Source organism: Aquarana catesbeiana, linkage group LG06, assembly GCF_042186555.1.
Source record: "Aquarana catesbeiana isolate 2022-GZ linkage group LG06, ASM4218655v1, whole genome shotgun sequence".
Taxonomy (NCBI): Eukaryota; Metazoa; Chordata; class Amphibia; order Anura; family Ranidae; genus Aquarana; species Aquarana catesbeiana.
Genome location: NC_133329.1, coordinates 12,508,236 through 12,530,446, shown reverse-complemented (window position 1 = coordinate 12,530,446; position 22,211 = coordinate 12,508,236). Strand labels below are relative to the sequence as shown.

Sequence of the window (22,211 nt, the reverse complement as noted above, 5' to 3'; positions counted from 1 at the left end):
GTATGCCCCATTAACAAGGTGGCTTAATTATTGGAGGAAGCGAGCGTGTGAGGGTTAGCACCCGGCGCTCGCGGTTTATAAAGGAAGGGAGCTGTGCTGTGTGGCCACGCCCTCTGACAATGAGGAAATCGATGACGAAGCCCTCTAAAGAAGTGATGACGAAACGCATCAGGCGTGAACCCTTTTGATCTGTCAGCAATTGTCTCAACCCAGGTACGACTCTCTCTGAGACATTCAAGGAGTGATGAGATGAGCGATAAGGACAGGATTGTGTTATCATGCTTTTAATATTTTGTTTTATTGTGTGTATCTGTAAGGGGGGTTTGGACTTATTAAATCTCTTTTTTATGGAATTACACTATGTGCACTTATCTTTTCATTTCTAGTGATATCTAGATGAAAGGATGAAGTCCTTGATGACAACAATAATCATTACAAGCGCATGAGCTGGGTTTGTCGAGTGAGTTCATTACCATAGGGGTGTTTCGTCGCGTGGTGTGGTGACGGGATCCATGATTCAATTTGGAACCTATATGAACAAAGTGATGGAGCTATGTTTGGCTCTAATTTGGATTATTTAATATACACTTTATGTCATCATTAAGTGTTTTTTCTCAAGCGCTGCCAATGCTATAGCTGGACTATAAAGTGCTTTGATGGGTGAACATTCTTGGATTCTATTTTAAATGCAAATCGTCAATGTGGAGTCCATTAAAGTCAATAGGAGACAAATCTTGAAAATCAAATTTCTCCGTTTTCAGGGCTAATAGGCAAGAAATTGTCAAACAAAGGGTATGGTTAGCTGGGCACTGCCCTGGGAAACATGTACCATAGCAAATAAATAAATACATAAATAAATAAATATGTGACTCAGAGTGAAGCAGCTTTTTTTTTAACCACTTGCCGATCAGCGCACGCCGATGTACATTGGCAGAATGCCACTGGCAGGCAAAAGGGCGTACAGGTACGTCCCCTTTAAGTAGCAGTGTCACGAGCGCGTGCACGCTGACGGAGGCAAGCGCGAGCACCCACCGCGGTCTCCGTGACTGTGACCGCGGGTCCCGCAGACTCGATGTCCACCGGGTGCCTGTGATCATGTCACAGAGAGGAAGAACGGGGAGATGCTTATGTAAACAAAGCATTCCCCATTCTGCCTAGTGACAGGACAGTGATCTACTGCTTTCTGTGATCGAAAGCAGTGATCACTGTCCTGTGTGTTCAAGCCCAGCCCCCTCAGTTATAATCACTCCCTAGGACACACTTAACCCCTTCACTGCCCCCTAGTGGTTAACCCCTTCCCTGCCAGTGTCATTTACACAGTAATCAATGCATTTTTAATCAAACTGATTTTGATTGTATAAATGACAATGGTTCCAAAAATGTGTCAAAAATGTCCGATGTGTCCGCCATAATGACGCAGTCCCGATAAAAATCGCAGATCGCTGCCATTACTGATAAAAAAGATTTTAAAAAAAAGCCATAAAACTATCCCTTATTTTGTAGACGCTATAAATTTTTCGCAAACCAATCATTATACGCTTATTGTGATTTTTTTACCAAAAATATGTAGAATACATATCGGCCTAAACTGAGGAACAAAATAGTTTTTTTATATATTTTTGGGGATATTTATTATAGCAAAAAGTAAAAAATACTGCGTTTTTGTTTTCAAAATTGTCGCTCTTTTTTTGTTTATAGCGCAAAAAATAAAAATCGCAGAGGCGATCGAATACCACCAAAAGAAAGCTCTATTTGTGAGAAAAAAAAGAACATCAATTTTGTTTGGGTACAACAGCGCACGACAGTGCTATTGTCACTTAAAGCGACGCAGTGCCGAATCACAAAAAACGCTCTGGTCTTTAGACAGCCAAATGGCCCGGGGCTGAAGTGGTTAATAATGCCTCAAGTGAAATATTAAAAATGCATAATTCTGTTAAATAACATGCTTGGGGTTGAAGTGTTACACCTGTAGGATGTACTAAAGTAAAAGTGACCTTCCAAAAGAAAAAAAAAATGTGGGTCATGTGTGATACTGTTAACTCCATATTGTTATGGCCATATATGGTCAATATCATCAGACAGCAAAAAATAAATGGGGTATGACCCCCCCTTCTTAGAAAGGATTTAAAGATTAAAGATAACAGACTTTAAACACTTGCCTACCGGGCACTTTAACCCCCTTCCTGCCCAGGCCAATTTTCGGTGCTGCCACACTTTGAATGACGATTTTGCGGTCATGCAACACTGTGCCCAAATTAAATTGTTATCATTTTTTTTCACACAAATAGAGCTTTTTTTGGTGCTATTTAATCACCACTGGGTTTTTTACTAAACAAACAAAAAATACCAAAAATGTAAAAAAAAGAAAACTTTTTCAGAGTTTGTTATAAAAGTTTGCAAACAGGCAATTTTTCTCCTTCACTGATGTGTGCTAAAGAGACTGCACTGATGGGCGCTGATAGGTGGCATTGTACTGATGGGCACTGTGTGGTCATGCACTGATGAGGCAGCACTGATGGGCACTGATAGGAGGCACTAATGGGCTCTGATGTCTGATGGGTGATACTGATAGGTGGCACTCATGGGCAGCACTAATGGGCTCTGATAGGTTGTACTGATAGGTGGCACTGATAGGCGGTACTGATAGGTGGCACTGATGGGCACTGATAGGTGGCACTGATGGGAACCCATAGGCATTAGTAGACAGCACTGATGGGCACTGATTGGCAACACTGATGGGCACTGATTGGGAGCACTGATGGGCACTAATTGGCAGCACTGGTGGGTGCTATTGGCATTGCATGATAGCAGGCTTGTGTTGACATCTGTGATCAGCTGTCATTGGACACAGGGATTGGCCCTTTACCCTGATCTGTGATCAGCTGAGGCACGGCAATCACAGAGCACGCTGCCCACTCTCTACAGAGGCCGCGTGATCATGGGAGGATGTCCATGTATGCCCTCCCAGCAAAGTAGGCCCACGCTGTAGCAGTCCTTCAGCTATAGTGTGGGTGAGAAGGGGTAAAGTAGTTTGTATGCCAAAAAAAAAACTAAAAAAAGATATGACCCCCCCTAAAATCCATACAAAACCCTTATCTAATCATGCAGCCTTGTTGGTCAGGAAAGGGAGGGGCAGCAAGCCTAAGCCCCCCTCTTAAACCTTACCAGGACACATGCATTAACATTGGGAGGTCACCATTGGGGGTACCTTGCCAGGTCCTTCCACCTGACAAAGCAACATATCCCCATGTTGATGGTGACAAGGGCTTCTTCCCAACATTACTGGCCCAGTGGTTTTGAGGGTGTCGGGGGGACTTGCCACAATCTGGAATCCCCATTTAAAATAAACAGGGTAGTAATGAGCCTAACTGCCCTGGATTTGGTTTGAGCAGTGTTCTGCAAACATTAAAGTTCAGATGCCAACCCAGGACCTCACAGAAATCATTGGAAGACAAATCTGTCAAATTAAAAATTGCCATTTTCTGGGTTAATAGGCAAGGGGTGTCATTAAATAGCATGGGTGTGCACTGCCCTAGGGAATATGTAAGAATGAAAAAAAACTACATTAGATTTCATTCAGCCAGGAGCAGTGATTTTTTAAATGTTTCCTTTGCTATAGCACATCCTACAGCACGAGTCTAGTATGGATTCTTAGGTGGTACTACACAGAAAAGGTGTGAGGTCAGTGGTTAGGACACAGCAGGGGCAATCACCAACTGCTTCCTTAGTAACCGGTGACAGCAGGAAATTGTTGCATTTGTTCACACTGAGCGCCCGAAACCTTCAACATTCAGACAAATGTCCGAACAGCCAACCCTGAGATCATCCTAAAATGAGTGAACCTGAACCAGTATGGGGTACATAGTATTCCTTATTAATCCTCCACCGAAAAACAAAACAAAAAAATTGATGGAAACACACACACACGCTACAAGAATGTCCTCTGCAAAAACATGTCCATGGTGTAAATTCATCATCAGTCATGTTATCCAGCGATGTAAATCCATCCATGGACATATTTGGCCATGGCGATTAGTCATTTGCAGAACAAAAAAATTATTTAGTTTCATTTCAATTCGTTATTTACATACATTTGTTTAGTTCCATTTGTTTAATTCATTTTCAGAATTAGTTTAGATTATTCAAGTTTGAATTGATTAAAATTTTTATTAATTTGGTCGAATTGAACTGAATTTGACCTAATTTTGAAAATTCTAATTGATTCGCATTTGAATTCTATTCAAGATGAAATTGTATTAATTTGAAATTAGAATATGGACTATGGTTATATTCTTTTTTTCTATTATATTATATTCTAGTCTACTCTTTTCTATACTATTTTTTTATTTTATTTTCTATCCTTTTCTTTTCTACTATATTCCATTATTTTCTATTCTATTTGATTTAAAATGTATTCAATTTATTCTATTTTTGAATTTTGAAAAATGGTTATAATGTTATATTCTTTCTATTCTATTCTGTTTTTTTTTTGCATTCTAATCTATTATATTATTTAATTTTCTATTCTATTGTTTTCAATTCTATTCAAATTTATTGTATTCAAATTTATTCTATTGGAACCCTGAAAGATAGTTATATTTTTTTCTATTTTATTCTATTCTATTGTTTTATTCTATTTTTTTCTATTTTATTTTCTGTTCTATTCTAATTTATTCTTTTCTATTCTATTCTAATTTATTCTATTTGAATTTCAAAAGGCGGTTATATTCTTTATATTTTATTCTATTACATTCTATTGTTTTTTTTTTCTATTCTATTCTACTCTTTTCTACTCATGAATTAAAATGTATTCTATTTGAAATTCAAATTTCAGAATATGGTTTTAGAAGATTCTTTCTATTTTATTCTATTCTATTTTTTTATTATCTATTCTATTTTCTATTCTATCCCTTTATTTTTTATTCAATTTTTTTTCTATTCTTTTATTTTCTATTCTGTTATACTCTGTTATATTCTATTCTGTTATTTTCTATTCTATTTTATTCTATTCTATTCTTTTCTATTCTATTCCTTTATTTTATATTATATTTGATCTTATTTTGAAATTTGACTTTGATTCAAAAACTATTCAAATTAGAATTTCATCAGGAATTTTTGTTTAATTTTTTGGATTCCTTTAAATTTGTTTCTATTGTAATAGTGACAAATCTGTCTGAATTTCAAACTGCACGTGTATAATGGTGATCCCATGGTGTTGCTGCAAACTCAAATCCCACTCCTACCTACCTCCAACTTTTCACCTAAACTCAAGAAACTCTTTCCTCGCAGATTGTTAAATTCAGGTGGTCTATCCCTCATTTTAATAATTTATCTAAAAAAGTGCTACACAATCATTTTCTATATTACAGAAAAAATTATTGTAATGTGCATTGTATTCATTCTGGGCATGAAATTGTGCAAACAAAGTAAAAAATAAATGTAATTTACTTCACACATGATTGGTTTATCAAAATGCATAAGACTTTAGTTAAATTAGTAACAAATAAAATCCTTTACCAAACAGGAATAGATAAATTCTGAGGGTTTCTACATCACAGGCATAAGATAATTACATATTGTATTAAAGAAACTTCCTAAAAAGCCCAGGTGTTAGGTAAATCAGAATATTTTTTATTGTTCAAACAAAACTTTTAATTTAATCGGAAATATCGGTTAGTTAATTATGTACATTGTTCACACCTCTTTTTTAAAGGGGGGCAAATTAATGCAATAAAAATCATCATTCTCAATAAATTTTACAAATAGGGAACTATTTAAATTGTAAAAAATATGTAATGCGCCTACTTATTATGAAGTCATTAATTATTATATAATAAAAATAATGAAACTGTTATTTAATAAACACTTCAATAAATTCCAATGTAATTGAAAGTTGTTGTGCCATTGTAATTGAATTTCCAATTGAGATCCTCCTTTTCTAACACTTTTTTCTATTAGTTTATAAAAGAAAATGATAATATTTGCCACATATAGACAAACCAACAAAGGAACTAACGCTACCACAGTCACACACTATTGTTCTTCTTCTTAATATTATTTTATTATTATTATTATTTTATAAAGCTGTTAAACATTGTGTAATGCTGCACAAGGAACACTGAGCCAATCCTCTTCACCAGAGGAGCTTACACTCTAATATCTTCACCTCAAATATACACACATCACTGATAGCTTAAAGTGGAACTTAAATTAAAAAATACAAAATTGAGGACAGGCAGTACTGCCTTCCCCTTTTTAATGTAGAAGAGACATACAATGTTTCTTCTGTATTAAACTTCCCTTATCTGCCTTCTCGCTCTGCTCATGCCCTCCACGGTGTAGAAATGCAACAAAGCTGGATGACTGAACTCCTGCACATGTGTGGAACTGACACCATCTTGGGCCAGCCAATTAAAACTGCCCTGGACTGATACCCGAAATCCATCAGGCTGAAGATGTCAGCGGGAAGCGGTGAGCTCCGGGGAACACAACACTGGAGAGCAGGTAAGTATAGTTCAGCTTTAGGTGGAGCTCAGTTATCAGTGTCCTCATTTGAAACAGTAAACTGATTAACCACTTAAGCCCCGGACCATTTGGCTGTCCAAAGACCAGAGCACTTTTTGCGATTCGGCGCTGCGTCGCTTTAACTGACAATTGCGCGGTCGTGCGACGTGGCTCCCAAACAAAATTGACGTCCTTTTTTCCCCACAAATAGAGCTTTCTTTTGGTGGTATTTGATCACCTCTGCATTTTTTATTTTTTTCCCCAAAAAATATATATAAAAAACTTTTTTTTTTCTCAGTTTAGGCCGATACATATTCTTTTACGTATTTTTGGTAAAAAAATCGCAATAAGCGTTTATTGATTGGTTTGCACAAAAGTTATAGCGTCTACAAAATAGGGGATAGTTTTATGGCATTTTTATTAATAATTTTTTTTTTTACTAGTAATGGTGGCGATTCACAATTTTTATTGTGACTGCGACATTATGGCGGACAGACAGGACAATTTTGGTGCTATTTTGGGACCATTCACATTTATACAGCGATCAGTGCGATTAAAAATGCATTGATTACTGTGTAAATGTGACTGGCAGTGAAGGGGTTAACCACTAGGTGGCAGTGTAGGGGTTAAGTGTGTCCTTAGGAGTGATTCTAACTGTGGGGGAGGAGGGGCTGTGTGTGACATGACACTGATCACCGCTCCCGATTACAGAGAACTGTGATCAGTGTCAGTATCACTAGGCAGAACGGGGAAATGCTGATGTAAACAATGCTTGTTTACATCAGCATTTCCCCATTCTTCCTCTCCGTGAGATGATTGCGGGTATTCCCGCGGACATTGAGTCTGCGGGACCTGCGATCACACTCACGGAGCTCGCGGCGGGTGGGCGCGCACCCACAAACCTCTTCTTAAAGGGAAACGTACAGGTACGTTAATATGCCTGTACATGCCCTTCTGCCGACGTATATCGGCGTGAGCCGGTCGGAAAGCGCTTAACCTACCAAAAAAGATTTGTTCTTTTCAGTCTTATTTGTGATTCCCACCCTTCTACCACAATACATGTCTAGAGGGCGCTAGTCCTACTTTCTGGTTCAGATTTTCAGGCTCCTGTGTCCCATCTCTATCTCTAACCTGATCATTAGATAATTAACCATCATTATCACTAGGATAACTCATTGTCCAATCAGCAGGCCGGTGACAAAGGAAGTTGTATTGCTGAAGCAGGAAACAGAGTTATCTTTCTGGCTGTGCAGTGTGGCAGCGAGTTCTAAACCACAAGATTAGCCGAACAGATTAACAAAATCACTTTTCAAGAGAGACAGTTCACATTTATCAGTTTCAACTGAGAATTAATCTATTTTCCTGAAATCCCAACATTGAAATAAAGAATTGTACGTTATCAATCAATACTCACAGCTGCGCAGTAAGAGTTGGAGGTGTCACACAAGCCGACCTGACAGTGTAAATAAATCTGACTGAATCCTCCCAGAAATTTAAACACTTGGAGGGAAAAGCGACCTTTAAGGGACACTCCGTTTTCTGGCACAGAGATCGTTGGGTCATTCTTGTTGGGGCATCTAAAAGTGTTATCATCAGACAAGGATTAGAATATTTTCAATAATATCAAGATATAAATGTGAATAATTTCCATCCATGAATACATTCTTTCCTGTAGCAGTTTTCCAATGCTTTTACTTGACACATGATAGCTAGAATGCGTTTGGTTTACAAACAGGAGGCCCATTTATTATGTCATTCCAGACTATTATGTCCTCTTCCTTTTTTTTATGCCTTGAATTTTAGATAAAAAGTCCAAATAGCACTTGAAAAATTAAAAGAGACTTTAACAAATGTATGCAACAAGTGTTACCGGTAAAAACTTAGCTAATTTCTCTCTGCTTTTTTGTTGTCTAACAAAATTTCAAAGAACAACAAAAGTAGATAAAAAAGTAAAAAAAAATAAAAAAATAAAAAATTGGAAAAAAGCATATCATTTTTAAACCTATTTTTAGAGGATATTCCTTTTTGTTATTTTTTTTAAATCATATCAGTGATTATGATCCTTCATTTTATAATGAATTAAAGAAAGAAAAACTAAACACAAACATCAATGTGCAAAATCATTTGGAACTTTTCCTTGTCTATTTTTACTTCATTATTTCACAGTTTTTTTCTTGGTTTTCTTATTTTTTTGTCAACTTGAAGTCCAAATAGCAATATACACTCACCGGCCACTTTATTAGGAACGCCTTTCTTGTACCTGGTTGGGCTCCCTTTTGCCTTTTAGAACTGGTATATTTGACAATCTTTTTCAGCTTTTTTAGATTTTTTTTAATGTTAAAACCATAAAAGACAGCAAAGAAAAAAAAAAAAGCAATATTGCAATACATTTTTGATTTTCTCTAAATCTCTAAAACAATTCAAAAACAATGAGTTAGACCAAAAGGGTAACAAAAAAATAAAAAAAACACTTAGGATTTATTCAAACTCTAAGTCCCTAAATGTCTTTAAAAAGCACCCAAAATGGCCTTAAACCCCACTAAGGGGCCAAGCCTAACCCCTGACAAACAACCCCACACCATAATCCTCCCTCCACCAAATACTTTTGGCAATATAGTGTGGATGTGTGAGTTTGGGGTGGAGGAACTTGATTGGCCTCTACTGATAGAACACATTTGGGATGAATCAGAGTGGAGACTGTGAGCCAGGCCTTCTCATCCATCAGTGCCTGACCTCACAAATGCTCTTCTGGAAGAATGATCAAACATTCCCATAGACACACTCCTAAACCTTGTGGACAACCTTCCCAGAAGAGTTGAAGCTGTTATATCTGCAAAGGGTGGAGCCAACTCAATATTGAACCCTACGGACTAAGACTGGGATGCCATTAAAGTCCATGCGCGTGTAAAGGCAGGTTTCCCAATACTTTTGATAATATAGCGTAGTTACATAATTAGTCTTTCCCCGAAAATAAGACCTAGCGTGATTGGCGGTGATGGCTACAATATAAGCCCTACCCCCCAAATAAGCCTTACCCTGTTTCCCCGAAAATAAGCCCTACCCTGAAAATAAGACCTACAAGCACTTTAACTGGGGCTTATTTGGGGGGGTAGGGCTTATATTGCAGCCATCACTGACAATTACGCTAGGTCTTATTTTCGGGGAAACAGGGTACTAATTTCATGACTAAATCAAGTTTGATAACATTTCCCATTCATACCTACACTCCACTGTTCCTCCATTGTTATTCTTCACTCACTTCAAATGTTTAGTAGGAAAACCAAATAATACTACATTGTAACTGTGACGGATCCCACTGCTGCCACCAATGTCACGGAACGTCCCACACTCCGCTTGAGTGCTTCCGTCATATACCACTTCCTCCCAGTCTGTATACAGATATCAGATATTCCAACCTCTCTGAGCAGAAAACAAGGCGACACTTGCTTCACTGCTAACATGGACTGTTTATTGTGAATCAAAGTTACAAGACTTTATATGCTGTTGGAACCTCCTCTAACAATACAACTGTAACTTAATTAACATGAGCTAATTATCTAATCCTTTATACAGCCTAGGTGACTGAGACATGACCTTTCGCCCAGACTTGTGGTCACCGAGCTTCACACAGTTAATTAACACAAACAACAATGGGTGAAAAGACTCTTAGAGCCACACTAGACTTATTTACAATAAACACATTATAGCAGAATTGATGACATTAGCATTTAACAGTACGAGTCCCAACGGTATAAAGCAGTCACCATTCTAATATGGCATATAAAGGGTTCCCAGAGTCTGTGTGTTTTTGGGGGGACATGGAGCTAAATCCAAAGTAACACCAACCCCAGGGTCCCCAGGCATACAGCTCACAGAGAGCACCATCCCCCCAAATGCTAGGGCCCATAATCAAAAGGCAACAGGCCCGCACCCAGTCCTCTCCAACAGCCTCTGTCCCGGCCAGGTCCATCACAGTAACCTTGTGTAGGGCTATTATATTAATGATGTCAAGAGCAGGGAGTAGCAACCAACCATATCACCAATAAAATGATGATGGGAATCCTGGGACCCTCAGATTTTTTCCCGCAGATTTGACTATTCCTGGTTGCAGATCTGATTGGGTGCTCTGTGTTTATTTGGCAAAACAGGAAATATGATGAAAAGACAAAGCGTATTATCATTTGAGAAGCATGATATACAACACATGATAATGAACTTACTGGTTTGTAAGGATATCATATCTGGGACCGTAGGAGCTGTCAGCTGTTGGGCTGGCATAGCAGTTTTTCATGACGAGCACAAATGGAGATGAACCCGTAGCTCCCGTTACAATGACACCAACATATAGGATGGAGGAGGAGTTCAGCCACACCTGGGAGGCAGCATATGGGGTGGTGTAGCCTGAATCTTGGAATAGACCCATCGTTATTGTGAAATTTGCTGTTCCAGCTACATTGATAGTAAACGGGCTGTAACAGAAGACGATCATTATTAATCACTTTTAAATAGAGTTTTCTTTTGCTCTTATTTGATCACCTCTGCATTTTTTTTTTGTGCTATAAACAAAAACATTTTCAAATTTTGAAAAAGAAATAAGCAATATTTTTTACTTTCTGCTATTAAACATATCCAATAAAAAAATTTGAAAAAAATTGAATGTCTTCATAGATTTTGGCCAATATGTATTCCGCTTTATATTTTTTTGTAAAAAAATACCAGTAAGCATATAATGATTGGTTTGCGCAAATGTTGTAGTGTCTACAAACTATCGGATATTTTTAATTATTTAAATGTAATGGTGGCAATCAACGACTTGTAGCGGGACTGCGATGTTGCGGTGGACAATCTGACACTTTTGACACTTTTGGGGACCAGTGACTAATACAGTGATCAGTGCTAAAAATTATGCACTGTCACTCTACCAATGACACTGGCTGGGAAGGGGTTAACATCAGGGGCACTCAAAGGGTTAACTGTGTACCTAGCTAGTGTTTTAAGAAACTGTGGGAGGTGCTTTTATTAGGGAAAGACATGGATCCTGGTCCCTGCATTGCAGAGGTACAAGATCCATGCCTTCCCTCTTGTCAGAACCTCAATCTGCCTTATTTACATCGGCCGATGCCGGCAGACATTGAGTCTGTGGTACCTGCCACTGGGCTCCGGCTCTGGGTGTGATCACAGCGGAAGTGAGCCGCCGGTGGCACGCATGCACACCCCCCTACCCGGAAGAGCCAGATCACCTATATATACATGATCCGGTGCAGAGGTGCCACCCTGTAGCAGTAAAACTGCTATATGGTGGCTCTTAAGTGGTTATAAAAAAATAAGAAGCAAAAATTATAAAGACATGACGTGTTCATTTTCATTCTCAGATAGACATAGTTTCTTTGTTTTAGGACACATAAAGTATTTTTTTAGTAGAACAGCAATATTAGACATGTATACCACTAGCTTTTAACCCTTTTACTGCCAGGTATGTACGGCGTATGGACCTCATTTTTTCTTCTACAATATGCTCATAATTGCTTCAGTGACCATAAACTTATAGCAGAATTGTTCAGCAGACTCTGCTTAACAATCCAATAACTCTGATCAGCTGATTACAATCCGCTGATCAGAGTTACTCACCTTAAATGTGACCCCCCATGCCACCACATCCCTGTCTCTAGCCTCTCCAGCTCCCGCCGCTCCCCTTCCTCTAAAACAGCTCTCCCCCACTCTTCTTTTGTATGTTTTTTATCCCCCTTCCCCCCAGCACTGATTTCCTCCCCCACAAATGATTCGATTCCCCCCCAGAAAATTTGATTCTTCTGCAGCTACCCTTGGGAAGCTGGCTTCCCTCCTCTGCCGCAGGTGCTGCAAGGGCTTAGAGGGAATTATGATATGCCCCCCGCCATTTTGATCACCCCCCTGCAATGGCCCCCCGCCTCACTGATCCTCCACTGCTCTGGGTGGCATTCCCTCCTTCCCCTTTCGCTGCCTGCAGCTGCTGACTGGCACTCAGCTCTGGCAAGCTAACTCCTTATTCATTCATGTAATGTGCATCTCAGGCTGAAGAGAAAGGGGGTACCTTCAGTCCCTTTTTCTGTCTCAAAATAGATATATTGAAAGATATATTGGGTCTGTTTAGACCTCTTATATGTCACCAAAGAGCCCACCCCAAAAAAAAGATACAACAAAAACTAAATCTAAAAAATATAATTGTAAAAAAAGTTAACAGTTCAAAAATGGACTCCATCAAGCAGATCCGCCTGCTCAGCGGGACATATGTCCGCTGATCCCTGCTGAGCAGGCAGATGACAGGTCTGTGTCTACTTCACTTATGATTGGTCTGATCAGAAAGGGGCCTAAGGCCTTGTTCATACAGGGCATACACAGCGTACACCCCTGCAAGGCCATGTTTACCTGTACAGGGATGCACAGGTGTCACATGCATCTCTGTGCAGGCAGTCCCATTGATGTCATTTGGGATGTAGCAATTGCATGAACAGAGCCATTGCTCACAATTTGGTTGAGAAGAATGGGTGTAGATCATGCTGGACTGACTCTATCAGTCAGTGTTGTAGATTGGTAGGGTGTGGGCAGAGGGAAAAAATTTGTTTCCAGAGGTCCGTGCCCTGTTTGGAAAAAGGTGTTGTATCCTCATGAAGAAAAGGCCAGTGCTGAGGACTTCTAACAGTTCAGATCCATGTGCCAAAGGCACCCTTCAACAGGATTATCCCACAACTATTTTTGCTAGTAGCCCTGATGAAGGGGAAGTCTTTAGTCCCCCGAAACACGTTAGCCTCTTGTTATTGCTGAAACTTCAAATAAAATACAAATTACATACCTCTTTGATCACGGGCTCTCCTTTATCCTCATTTCTTCTACATTGCTCACAATTTGACTTTTATGTCCTTGAGCTCACACTGTCTGCATTTGGGGACATGCACCCACACCCACATGGATGTCAGATTGGGAGCAGCGGCTATGCCTGTGAAGCCATTGCATCCCAATTGACATAAATAGGATTGCCTGCATGGGGATGCACAAAACACCCGTGCATACCTGTGTGTGCAAACATGGCCCTCCATGGACGTACAGTTTAGTACGCCACATGTGAACAGTGCTTTAGTAGCATATAGCAGGTATTTTGTAAGTTTTGATATGTTTGTGTGCACTAATAATGATTTTAGTGTATTTTTAGTGAACATAGCCATTTGAAGAACATATGTACAATTATTGCAGGGCCCAAAGAATCAGTGGTGCTCTTTTTATTCTATAGGTCATTTGCTTTCGGATTTTTAGAGCAAATTTTTTCATTTACAGTTTTTACAGTTTTGTGTACCTTCAGTTTTCACCATTTCACAAAAAGGTGAAATTTAAAATTTACAAGTATTTGTTATTTATTAACTCAATGCTGTTTTAAATTTTGCAATGTATGAATCCGCTAATAATGATTTTAGTGTATTTTTAGCAAAGATATTGTTTTGATAAACATTTGCGCACATATCGTGGTGTCCTTAAAAATCAGTAGCACCTTCCTTTTATTCTACTGGCCATGTGCTTTCAGAAAATATGTGGTTTGGGGGGTCTTTTACAAACTCTGACAACTGTAAATGAAAAAGAAAAACCTCTGGATTTTTAGAGAAATGTTTTTCACCATTTCTCGAAAAGGCGCAATGTAAAATTTACAAATATTTGTTATTTATTACCTCAATACAGATTTCACTTTTATATTTACTATGAATTTTGTAAAATGTGCAGTGTTTGTATCCGCTAATAATGATTTTAGTGCATTATTAGCAATAATATTGTTTTGGTAAACATTTGCTCAAATTTTGTAGGGTCTTAAAAATCAGTAGCACCTTCCTTTTTATTATACTGGCCATGTACTTCCAGAAAATGTATAGTTGGGGGGGGGGGGTCTTCTTCAAACTCTGAAAGCTGTAAGTGTAAAATGAAAACCTCCAGATTTTTTGAGAAATTTGGTTATTTATAGATTTGTGTACATTCAATTTTCACCATTTCGCAAAAAGGTGCAATTTAAAATTTACAAATATTTGTTATATGCTAACTCATTACAGGTTAAAATCTTATATTTGATAGTAATTCAGCAGTCATTTTGTAAAATTTGCTGTGTTTGTATCTGTTAATAATGATTTTAGTGTATTTGTAGTGAAAGTATTGATTTGATAAACATTTGCACAAATATTGTGGGGCCTTAATAATCAGTAACACCTTTTATTCTACTGGTCCTTTGCTTTCAGAAAATATATGGTTTGGGGGGTCTCTAACAAACTCTGAAAGCTGTAAGGGAAAAGTTAAAACCTTCAGATTTTTAGAGAATGTGGTTATTTACATTTTTTTATTAATTCAATTTTCACAATTTTTTCTAACAGGTGTAATTTAAAAATTACAGATATTTGTTATTTACTAACTCAATACAAGTTAAGCTTTTATATTTATTTTGTAAAATATGCCATGTTCATATCTGCTAATAATGATTTATTGTTTTGATAAACATTCGCGCAAATATAGCAGGGCATTAAAATCAGTAGCACCTTCTCTTTATTCTACAGTTCATGTGCTTTTAGAAAATATATGGTTTGGGGGATCTTTAACAAAGTCTGAAAGCTGTAAGTGAAAAATGAAAACCTCTAGACTTTTAGAAAAACACTTAACACTTTTGCGTATGTTCAATTTTCACCATTTCGCATAAAGGCGCATTTTAAAATTTACAAATATTTGTTATTTGTTAACTCAATACAGGTTAGCTGTTATATTTAGTACGACTTTTGTAAAATGTACTGGGCTTTTTTCTGCTAATAATGTTTAGTGTAGTTTAGCAAAAATATTGTTTTGATATCATTGTGCCCTAAAAATCTGTATCACCTTATTTTTATTCTACTGGTCATGTGCTTTCAGAAAATATATAGCTTGGGGGGGGGTATTTTACAAACTCTGAAAGCTATAAGGGAAAAATAAAAAAGCATTAGAAAAATTGCAAAAATGGTCTGGCCAGCTAAGTTTAAACATGGAGCACAGGGCCTGGCAGTGAAAAGGTTAAAATAATAAATTAATATCACATTTCACATTTAGAAGATTTGTAAAAACCTCATTCTATGAGGGAGTGCATGGTAGGAAGATATCGAGACTGGTTTACTAATTGAGTTGAGGATTCTCACACAATTAATTGTGTGAATATTCACTTCAATTATTCAATCATGTGAAAATCAAGTTCCTTTTTTTTATTTTCTGCACATGATATATGCACAGTACAAGGTAAAGGTTTACACAAGGGACTCTTTCTGCTGCATTTTTTTGTGTATTTTTTGCATGCCAGATCTAGTTGGAAAGGGTCTGGGGTGATGAGCAGAACAGCCTACCGCCCAGGTTACACAAAGGACCATATACAGCTGACTCTTCTTATACTTTTTACAGGCACTAATTTGCTGCTCATTCTACATCTGTAGACTCCCAGCCTAAAGAAGGTTGGTGACAAACCGGGGACACTGGCCAAATGGAGTTTGCATGTGCTAATATGACAGCGCTAGTTCCCTTCAGCTGATTTTAGGTGTTCAATAACATATTTTTTTGAATTTTATCACATCACCCCTAGATTCAGTATACAGTGCTTTGAAAAAGTATTTGTCCCCTTCCTGATTTTTTATTTTTTTGCATATTTCTCACACTTTTCAGGATTCAGATCATCAAACACATTTTAATATTACACAGAGATAACCTGAATAAATCCAAGATGCAGTTTTTAAATTATTAGTTAATTTATTAAGGGGAAAAAAGCTGTTCAAACCTGCCTGGCCCTATGTGAAAAAGTTATTGCCCCCTCCCATGCTGAATCATGAATGAACTGTGACTAACCACAATTTTTGGGAAAGTTGAGTTAAATTTCACTTGCCACACCCAGGCTTGATTACTGCCAGACCTGTTGAATCAAGAAATCACATAAATAGAAGCTGTCTGACAAAGTCAATCAGGCTAATGGATCACAAAAAGCCACATAACATGCCACAATCTTAAAAAATTCAAGAACAGATTAGAAACAAAGTAATGTACATGTATTGGTCTAGGAAGGGTTTCAAATACATTTCTAAGGCTTTGGAACTCCAGTGAACCATGGGGAGAGCCATTATCCACAAATAGAGATAACTTGGAAAAGTGGTGAACCTTCCCAGGAGTGACCAGCCTACAAAAATTACTCCCAGGGCATGATGACGGCTCATCCAGGAGGTCATAAAAGAACCCAGAACAACATCTAAAGAACTGCAGGCCTCACTTGTCTCAGGTAATATCAGTGTTCATGATTCAAAAATAAGAAAGAGACTGGGCAAAAATGGCATCCGTGGGAGAGTTCCAAGGTCAAAGCCACTGCTGACAAAAAGAACATAAAGGGGTTGATTTACTAAAGGCCAATAGACTGTGCACCTTGGAAAGGGCAATTGCGCTCTGCAAGTGCAGTTGCTCCAAAGCTTAGTAAATGAGGTAAAGCTTCGCTTTGCAAAGAATACCCAATCACATGCAAGGAAAATAAAAAAAACTGCATTTTTGCTTGCACATGATTGGTTGATGAAAGTCAGCAGAGCTTCTGCTCATTTACTAAACTCTGGAGCAACTGCTCTTGCCGTGTGCAACTGCACTTTCCGAAGTGCACAGTCTTTTTGCCTTTAGTAAATCAACCTCAAAGGCTCATCTCACAATTACCAAAAAACATCTTGATTATCCCCAAGACTTTTAGGCAAATATTCTGTGGACTGATGAGATAAAAATTTAACTTTTTGGAAGGTGTGCATCCTGTTACATCTGGCATAAAACTAATACAGCATTTCATAACAAGAACATCATACCAACAGTCAGACATGGTGGTGGTAGCGTGATGGTCTGGGGCTGCTTTGCAGCATTAGGACCTGGACGACTTATCATAATTGATGGAACCATGAATTCTGAGCTCTACCAGAAAATCCTAAAGGAAAATGTCCGGCCATCAGTTCGTGACCTCAAACTCAAGTGCACTTGGGTTATGCAGCAAAACAATGATCCGAAACACAACCGCAAGTCTACCTCCAAATGGTCCAAACAAAGCAAAATTTAGGTTTTGGAGTGACCTAGTCAAAGCCCAAACTTAAATTCAATTGAGATGCTGTATAATGACCTTACACAGGCCGTTCATGCAGGAAAACCCTCCAATGTGGCTGAATTAAAACGATTCTGCAAAGAAGAATGGGCCAAAATTGCTCCACAGCAATGTGAAAGACTCATTGCCAGTTATCGCAAATGCTTGATTGCAGTTGTTGCCACCAAGGGTGGCACAATCAGTTATTAGGTTTAGGGGCAATTACTTTTTCACATAAAGCCAGGCAGGTTTGGACAGCTTTTTTGCCTTAATAAATGAAACCATCATTTAAAAACCACATTTTGTATTTATTCACGTTATTTAAGTGTGACAAATATGCAAAAAAAAATCAGAAAGGGGCCAAATACTTTTTCACAGCATTGTATGTCTGCCTGTGTGACTGGTAGGGTGACTGTAATCCTGATGTATAAAGTGGAGCCTGATGTATACATCACTCTGGAGTATGTTGGTGTTATATAAACATAGGAAATACATTTCTATGGGACTGGACACCAGTTGGTTGGTTACAACATCTGCATGCAATCTCATCTCATTCGGTACTACACCTGTATCTAGGAAAGGTACAAAGGAAAAGCGACTCACACTACGTAGGAGCTGATAGCGGTTAGAAGGTTGATCTCCATGTTTGATGGATAATCACAATAAAAGTCAATGGGGATCTCATCTCTAATAATCACTCCGTCAGAAGATGATGCTAGGTATATAGTATTTGTATATTTGATAACACTTCCATTATTCTGTAAAATAACATTTATAGCAAACATTAAAGAACAATTACAAACAACAATTATATTACTAATGTAAAGGATGTTTTCTTTATTTTATTTCCATTTTCTTTCCTTGTTCTTTTATTTTCTTTTTCTATATTTCATTGTAGATCTTCTATACAGATCAATTGATTATATTCACAGTTAAATCCAAATTACTCATAAATGCTTCCACTATAAATTAATAATTTGGTAATAGTTACCTATTTACATATATGTTAATGTGATTAAAACCAAAATGATATTAGGTACAAAGACATAATATCAATGCAGTAAAAGTAAAAATTGGCAGTGGGTTAGGTACAAGCTTTGTAAATCTACCCTTTTCTGTTTGAGGTTTGTAAATTGCATATTTTTTCACTACAAATACTTGAGAAAAAAAAAAAAAACAATTCCAGACCAACTTTTTTCCTTTATTTTCTCTTAGGCAAATAGGACTTATTACATAATATAGTCATGTAGTCATGTATCCAGCTCATTTCTTCTGCAGCCTGCCGCTTGGTGTAAGATACCATTTTAGTCAAAGAAAGGCAACAATATGTGTTAGCTTATCAATAAAGTGACCAATGATTGGTTTACTGATCACTCTCTGCTTGTCCCTATTGTATCCTTCACCATAGAGATCATTCACCTCCTGGAGTATGTCACCTTTTACGGCTCATTTTGGTTTCCTGTACTTCAAGGGGAAATTCAGAGTTCAGTTACATTGTTACATCTGCTGAACCCGATCTGTTCTAAACATTTGTGATTTACAAATCATTTTATGGATTCTTATTGAGAAACTGGCAAGCCTGCTAGGACATACTCAGCATCAAACCTTCTTATCACAAATATACATTTATCAAATGAGGATTTTAATTTCACATTAGTATTCATCAGAATGTAGCCTTTGAATTGGATAAAGAATGGGAAGAAAGGATGATGGGTAGGTGACTATTCCGCGGTTTATTTGTTTTATCTAATTACCCCCTTAGTGGTTTTCTACTATCTGATTACTTCAGGAAGTCTGATGTATGTTTTAAACATATCAGACCAGATGGTCCCCAGTCATCTCTATGATATTCGGAGGCCCAGGTGTGACGTGTCACATGCTGGCAGAAGTAAACATTGCCAGAGATTTGGCTGGAAAGGCCGCGATTGTTTATTTTATTTTTTTTTATCTCAGTCTTTACAGCCTAGAGGAGAGATGTGGGGTTTTAAAGACCCTAGATCTCAATATAAAAAGGACCTGTCATGCACTATTCCTATTACAAGGGGTGTTTACATTCCTTGTAAAAGGAATAAAAGTGGTAAACGAAAAAATACATTTAAAGGGTAAAGTGTAAAAATAACAAAAAAAAGTAAAAAAAAAACAATTAAAAAAAAAAAATGAAAGCGCCCCCATGTTCGTGCACAGAAGCGAACGCATACATTAGTCATGCCCACATATGTAAATGGCATTCAAACCACACATGTGAGGTATTGCTGTGAGTGTAAGAGTGAGAGCAATAATTCTAGGACTAGACCTCCTTTGTAACTCTAAACTAGTATCCTGTAAAAAAATATAAAGCATCGCATATGGAGATTTTTAAGTACCAAAGTTTGGCACCATTCCACCAGTGTGCGCAGTATTAAAGCATGACATGTTGGGTATATATTTACTCAGTATAACATTTTCTTTCACAATATACCAAAAAATTGAGCTAAATTTACTGGTTTTTTTTTATTCATGAAACTTAAAAAATGGAAAAATTTTCTAGCAAAAAAATGATGATTTTTACATGTAGGAGAGAAGTGCCAGAATAGGCCCGGTATGGAAGTGGTTATTAAAATACAGACAGGTTAATGTATGATTGCATACCAGATGTGTTAAAATGAGTTAATGACATCACTTACATAATCATAAAGTGATTAAAAAAGTATCATAAAAGTAGCATGTCCATTGATGTGTGAATAGCAAAAGAGTCATTCCATGTCCTCATATCACCTTCTCAGAGTACATTAATAAAACATTTTTATGAACTGACTTCTCCATGAATGAGCTGGATACTGAGCACAACTCAGTGAATATATTTAGAGAAGATGATATAAGGATGGGTGATGAACATGTTTTCATTCACACTTGTGATGGAAAGTGACAAGCCTTGGATTAAACAAATGGGGACAATGGCAATGCAAACATTTCATGAATACAACATCAGAAGATAGCATGGTAATGGACATCTACGTACCCAACTGGATCCCCCACAACTACCATTTGCAGGCCGTGTGATGAAAGCGATGTAACTTATATTACTTCTTTCAATGATTCCTCGGCAGTCTCTCAGATGGATGGATGAGGTGTTATATCCCCACTTCTCCATGAGACATTTGCTGAATCTCACTTCTATATTCTTTAGGCCACAGGTGACTTGTGGTTTAAGGTCATCTACACAAGTAGAAAGAAGAATCATATTGATATAGGATGTCAATATGATATATAATATAATATAATATAATATAATATAATATAATATAATATAATATAATATAATATAATATAATAGAAGATCTACTTTGTCATCAAACTGACTCATCTGTTTCACACACAAAGGATTGGTTAAGGGATAAGTTCACCTTTGGGGACATGTAACAGGTTCCCACTCCTGCAGCCTCTCCCTGATCTGCTGCCTCCCTGTAACAGCAAGCTGGGGATCTTCTTCCCGCACTTGCTGTCACTATTTAAAAAAAGCACAGCTGTGCAAGGGCTCCGCCCACCCGGCCGCGCCATTCATTCACAGATTTCTGTGAATGGAAGAATTACAACTACTGTCAGCCATTGCAGCTGATGGCTTATAATTCTCAATGAACCACCATGGCGCTGGTGAGCGCTCCAGGTAATTCATTGATCCTCCCTGTCATTCAGTAACTGCCTCCCTGTATAATGTATAGGCAGACAGTGTACTGAGATTGTCTGCAGGATCCAGGCATTTCTCCCACATTCTGATGCGGGTGCAATGCCTTGCAGGCTAAAATGTGAAAAGGTGAACTTATCCTTTAAATGTGTTGACTACATTTTGCAAATAAGTGAATGGGGAGTTGGGTTTGTGCGAGTTTAAAAAGACCCATTACCTGTACACTGAAAGGGGGTAAAATGTATTATCTACCCTATTCCAGCAGGAAAGTGACATATGGAACAAATTTTTGCAATTCCCTCATGTCCTCCTTGAAGACCAGTACTGCAAAGAATAATGGTGTCCATTAACACCTAAACTGATTTTGAAAGGGGAGGGGCATTTTATTTGGAGATTTCATCTAGAAGAACCCTCTTATGCCCCGTACACACGGTCGGACTTTGTTCGGACATTCCGACAACAAAATCCTAGGATTTTTTCCAACGGATGTTGGCTCAAACTTGTCTTGCATACACACGGTCACACAAAGTTGTCGGAAAATCCGATTGTTCTAAACGCGGTGACGTAAAACACGTACATCGGGACTATAAATGGGGCAGTGGCCAATAGCTTTCATCTCTTTATTTATTCTGAGCATGCGTGGCACTTTGTCCGTCGGATTTGTGTACACACGATCAGAATTTCTAACAACGGATTTTGTTGTCGGAAAATTTTATATCCTGCTCTCAAACTTTGTGTGTCGGAAAATCCGATGGAAAATGTGTGATGGAGCCTACACACGGTCGGAATTTCCGACAACAAGGTCCTATCACACATTTTCCATCGGAAAATCCGACCGTGTGTACGGGGCATTAGAGTACTATTCACCCATGGCCATAGTAACCAGTATCTTTGAGGGAAAGGGACATGCACATTCCCAATTTTTTATTCATAAAT

General features: G+C 37.9%; 1 protein-coding gene across 1 annotated transcript in view; it reads right to left on the bottom strand.

The window, feature by feature from the left end:
* The window catches only part of LOC141147856 (uromodulin-like), a 50,420-nt gene that overhangs the window by 15,001 nt on the left and 13,208 nt on the right, over positions 1-22,211 (bottom strand). The window contains exons 4-7 of the mRNA XM_073635023.1: positions 20,613-20,809; positions 18,218-18,372; positions 10,725-10,973; positions 7,919-8,081 (exon numbers count right to left, since the gene is read on the bottom strand). Of these exons, the coding sequence (XP_073491124.1) occupies positions 7,919-8,081; positions 10,725-10,973; positions 18,218-18,372; positions 20,613-20,809 (764 nt within the window). The remainder of the gene's footprint in view (positions 1-7,918; positions 8,082-10,724; positions 10,974-18,217; positions 18,373-20,612; positions 20,810-22,211) is intronic.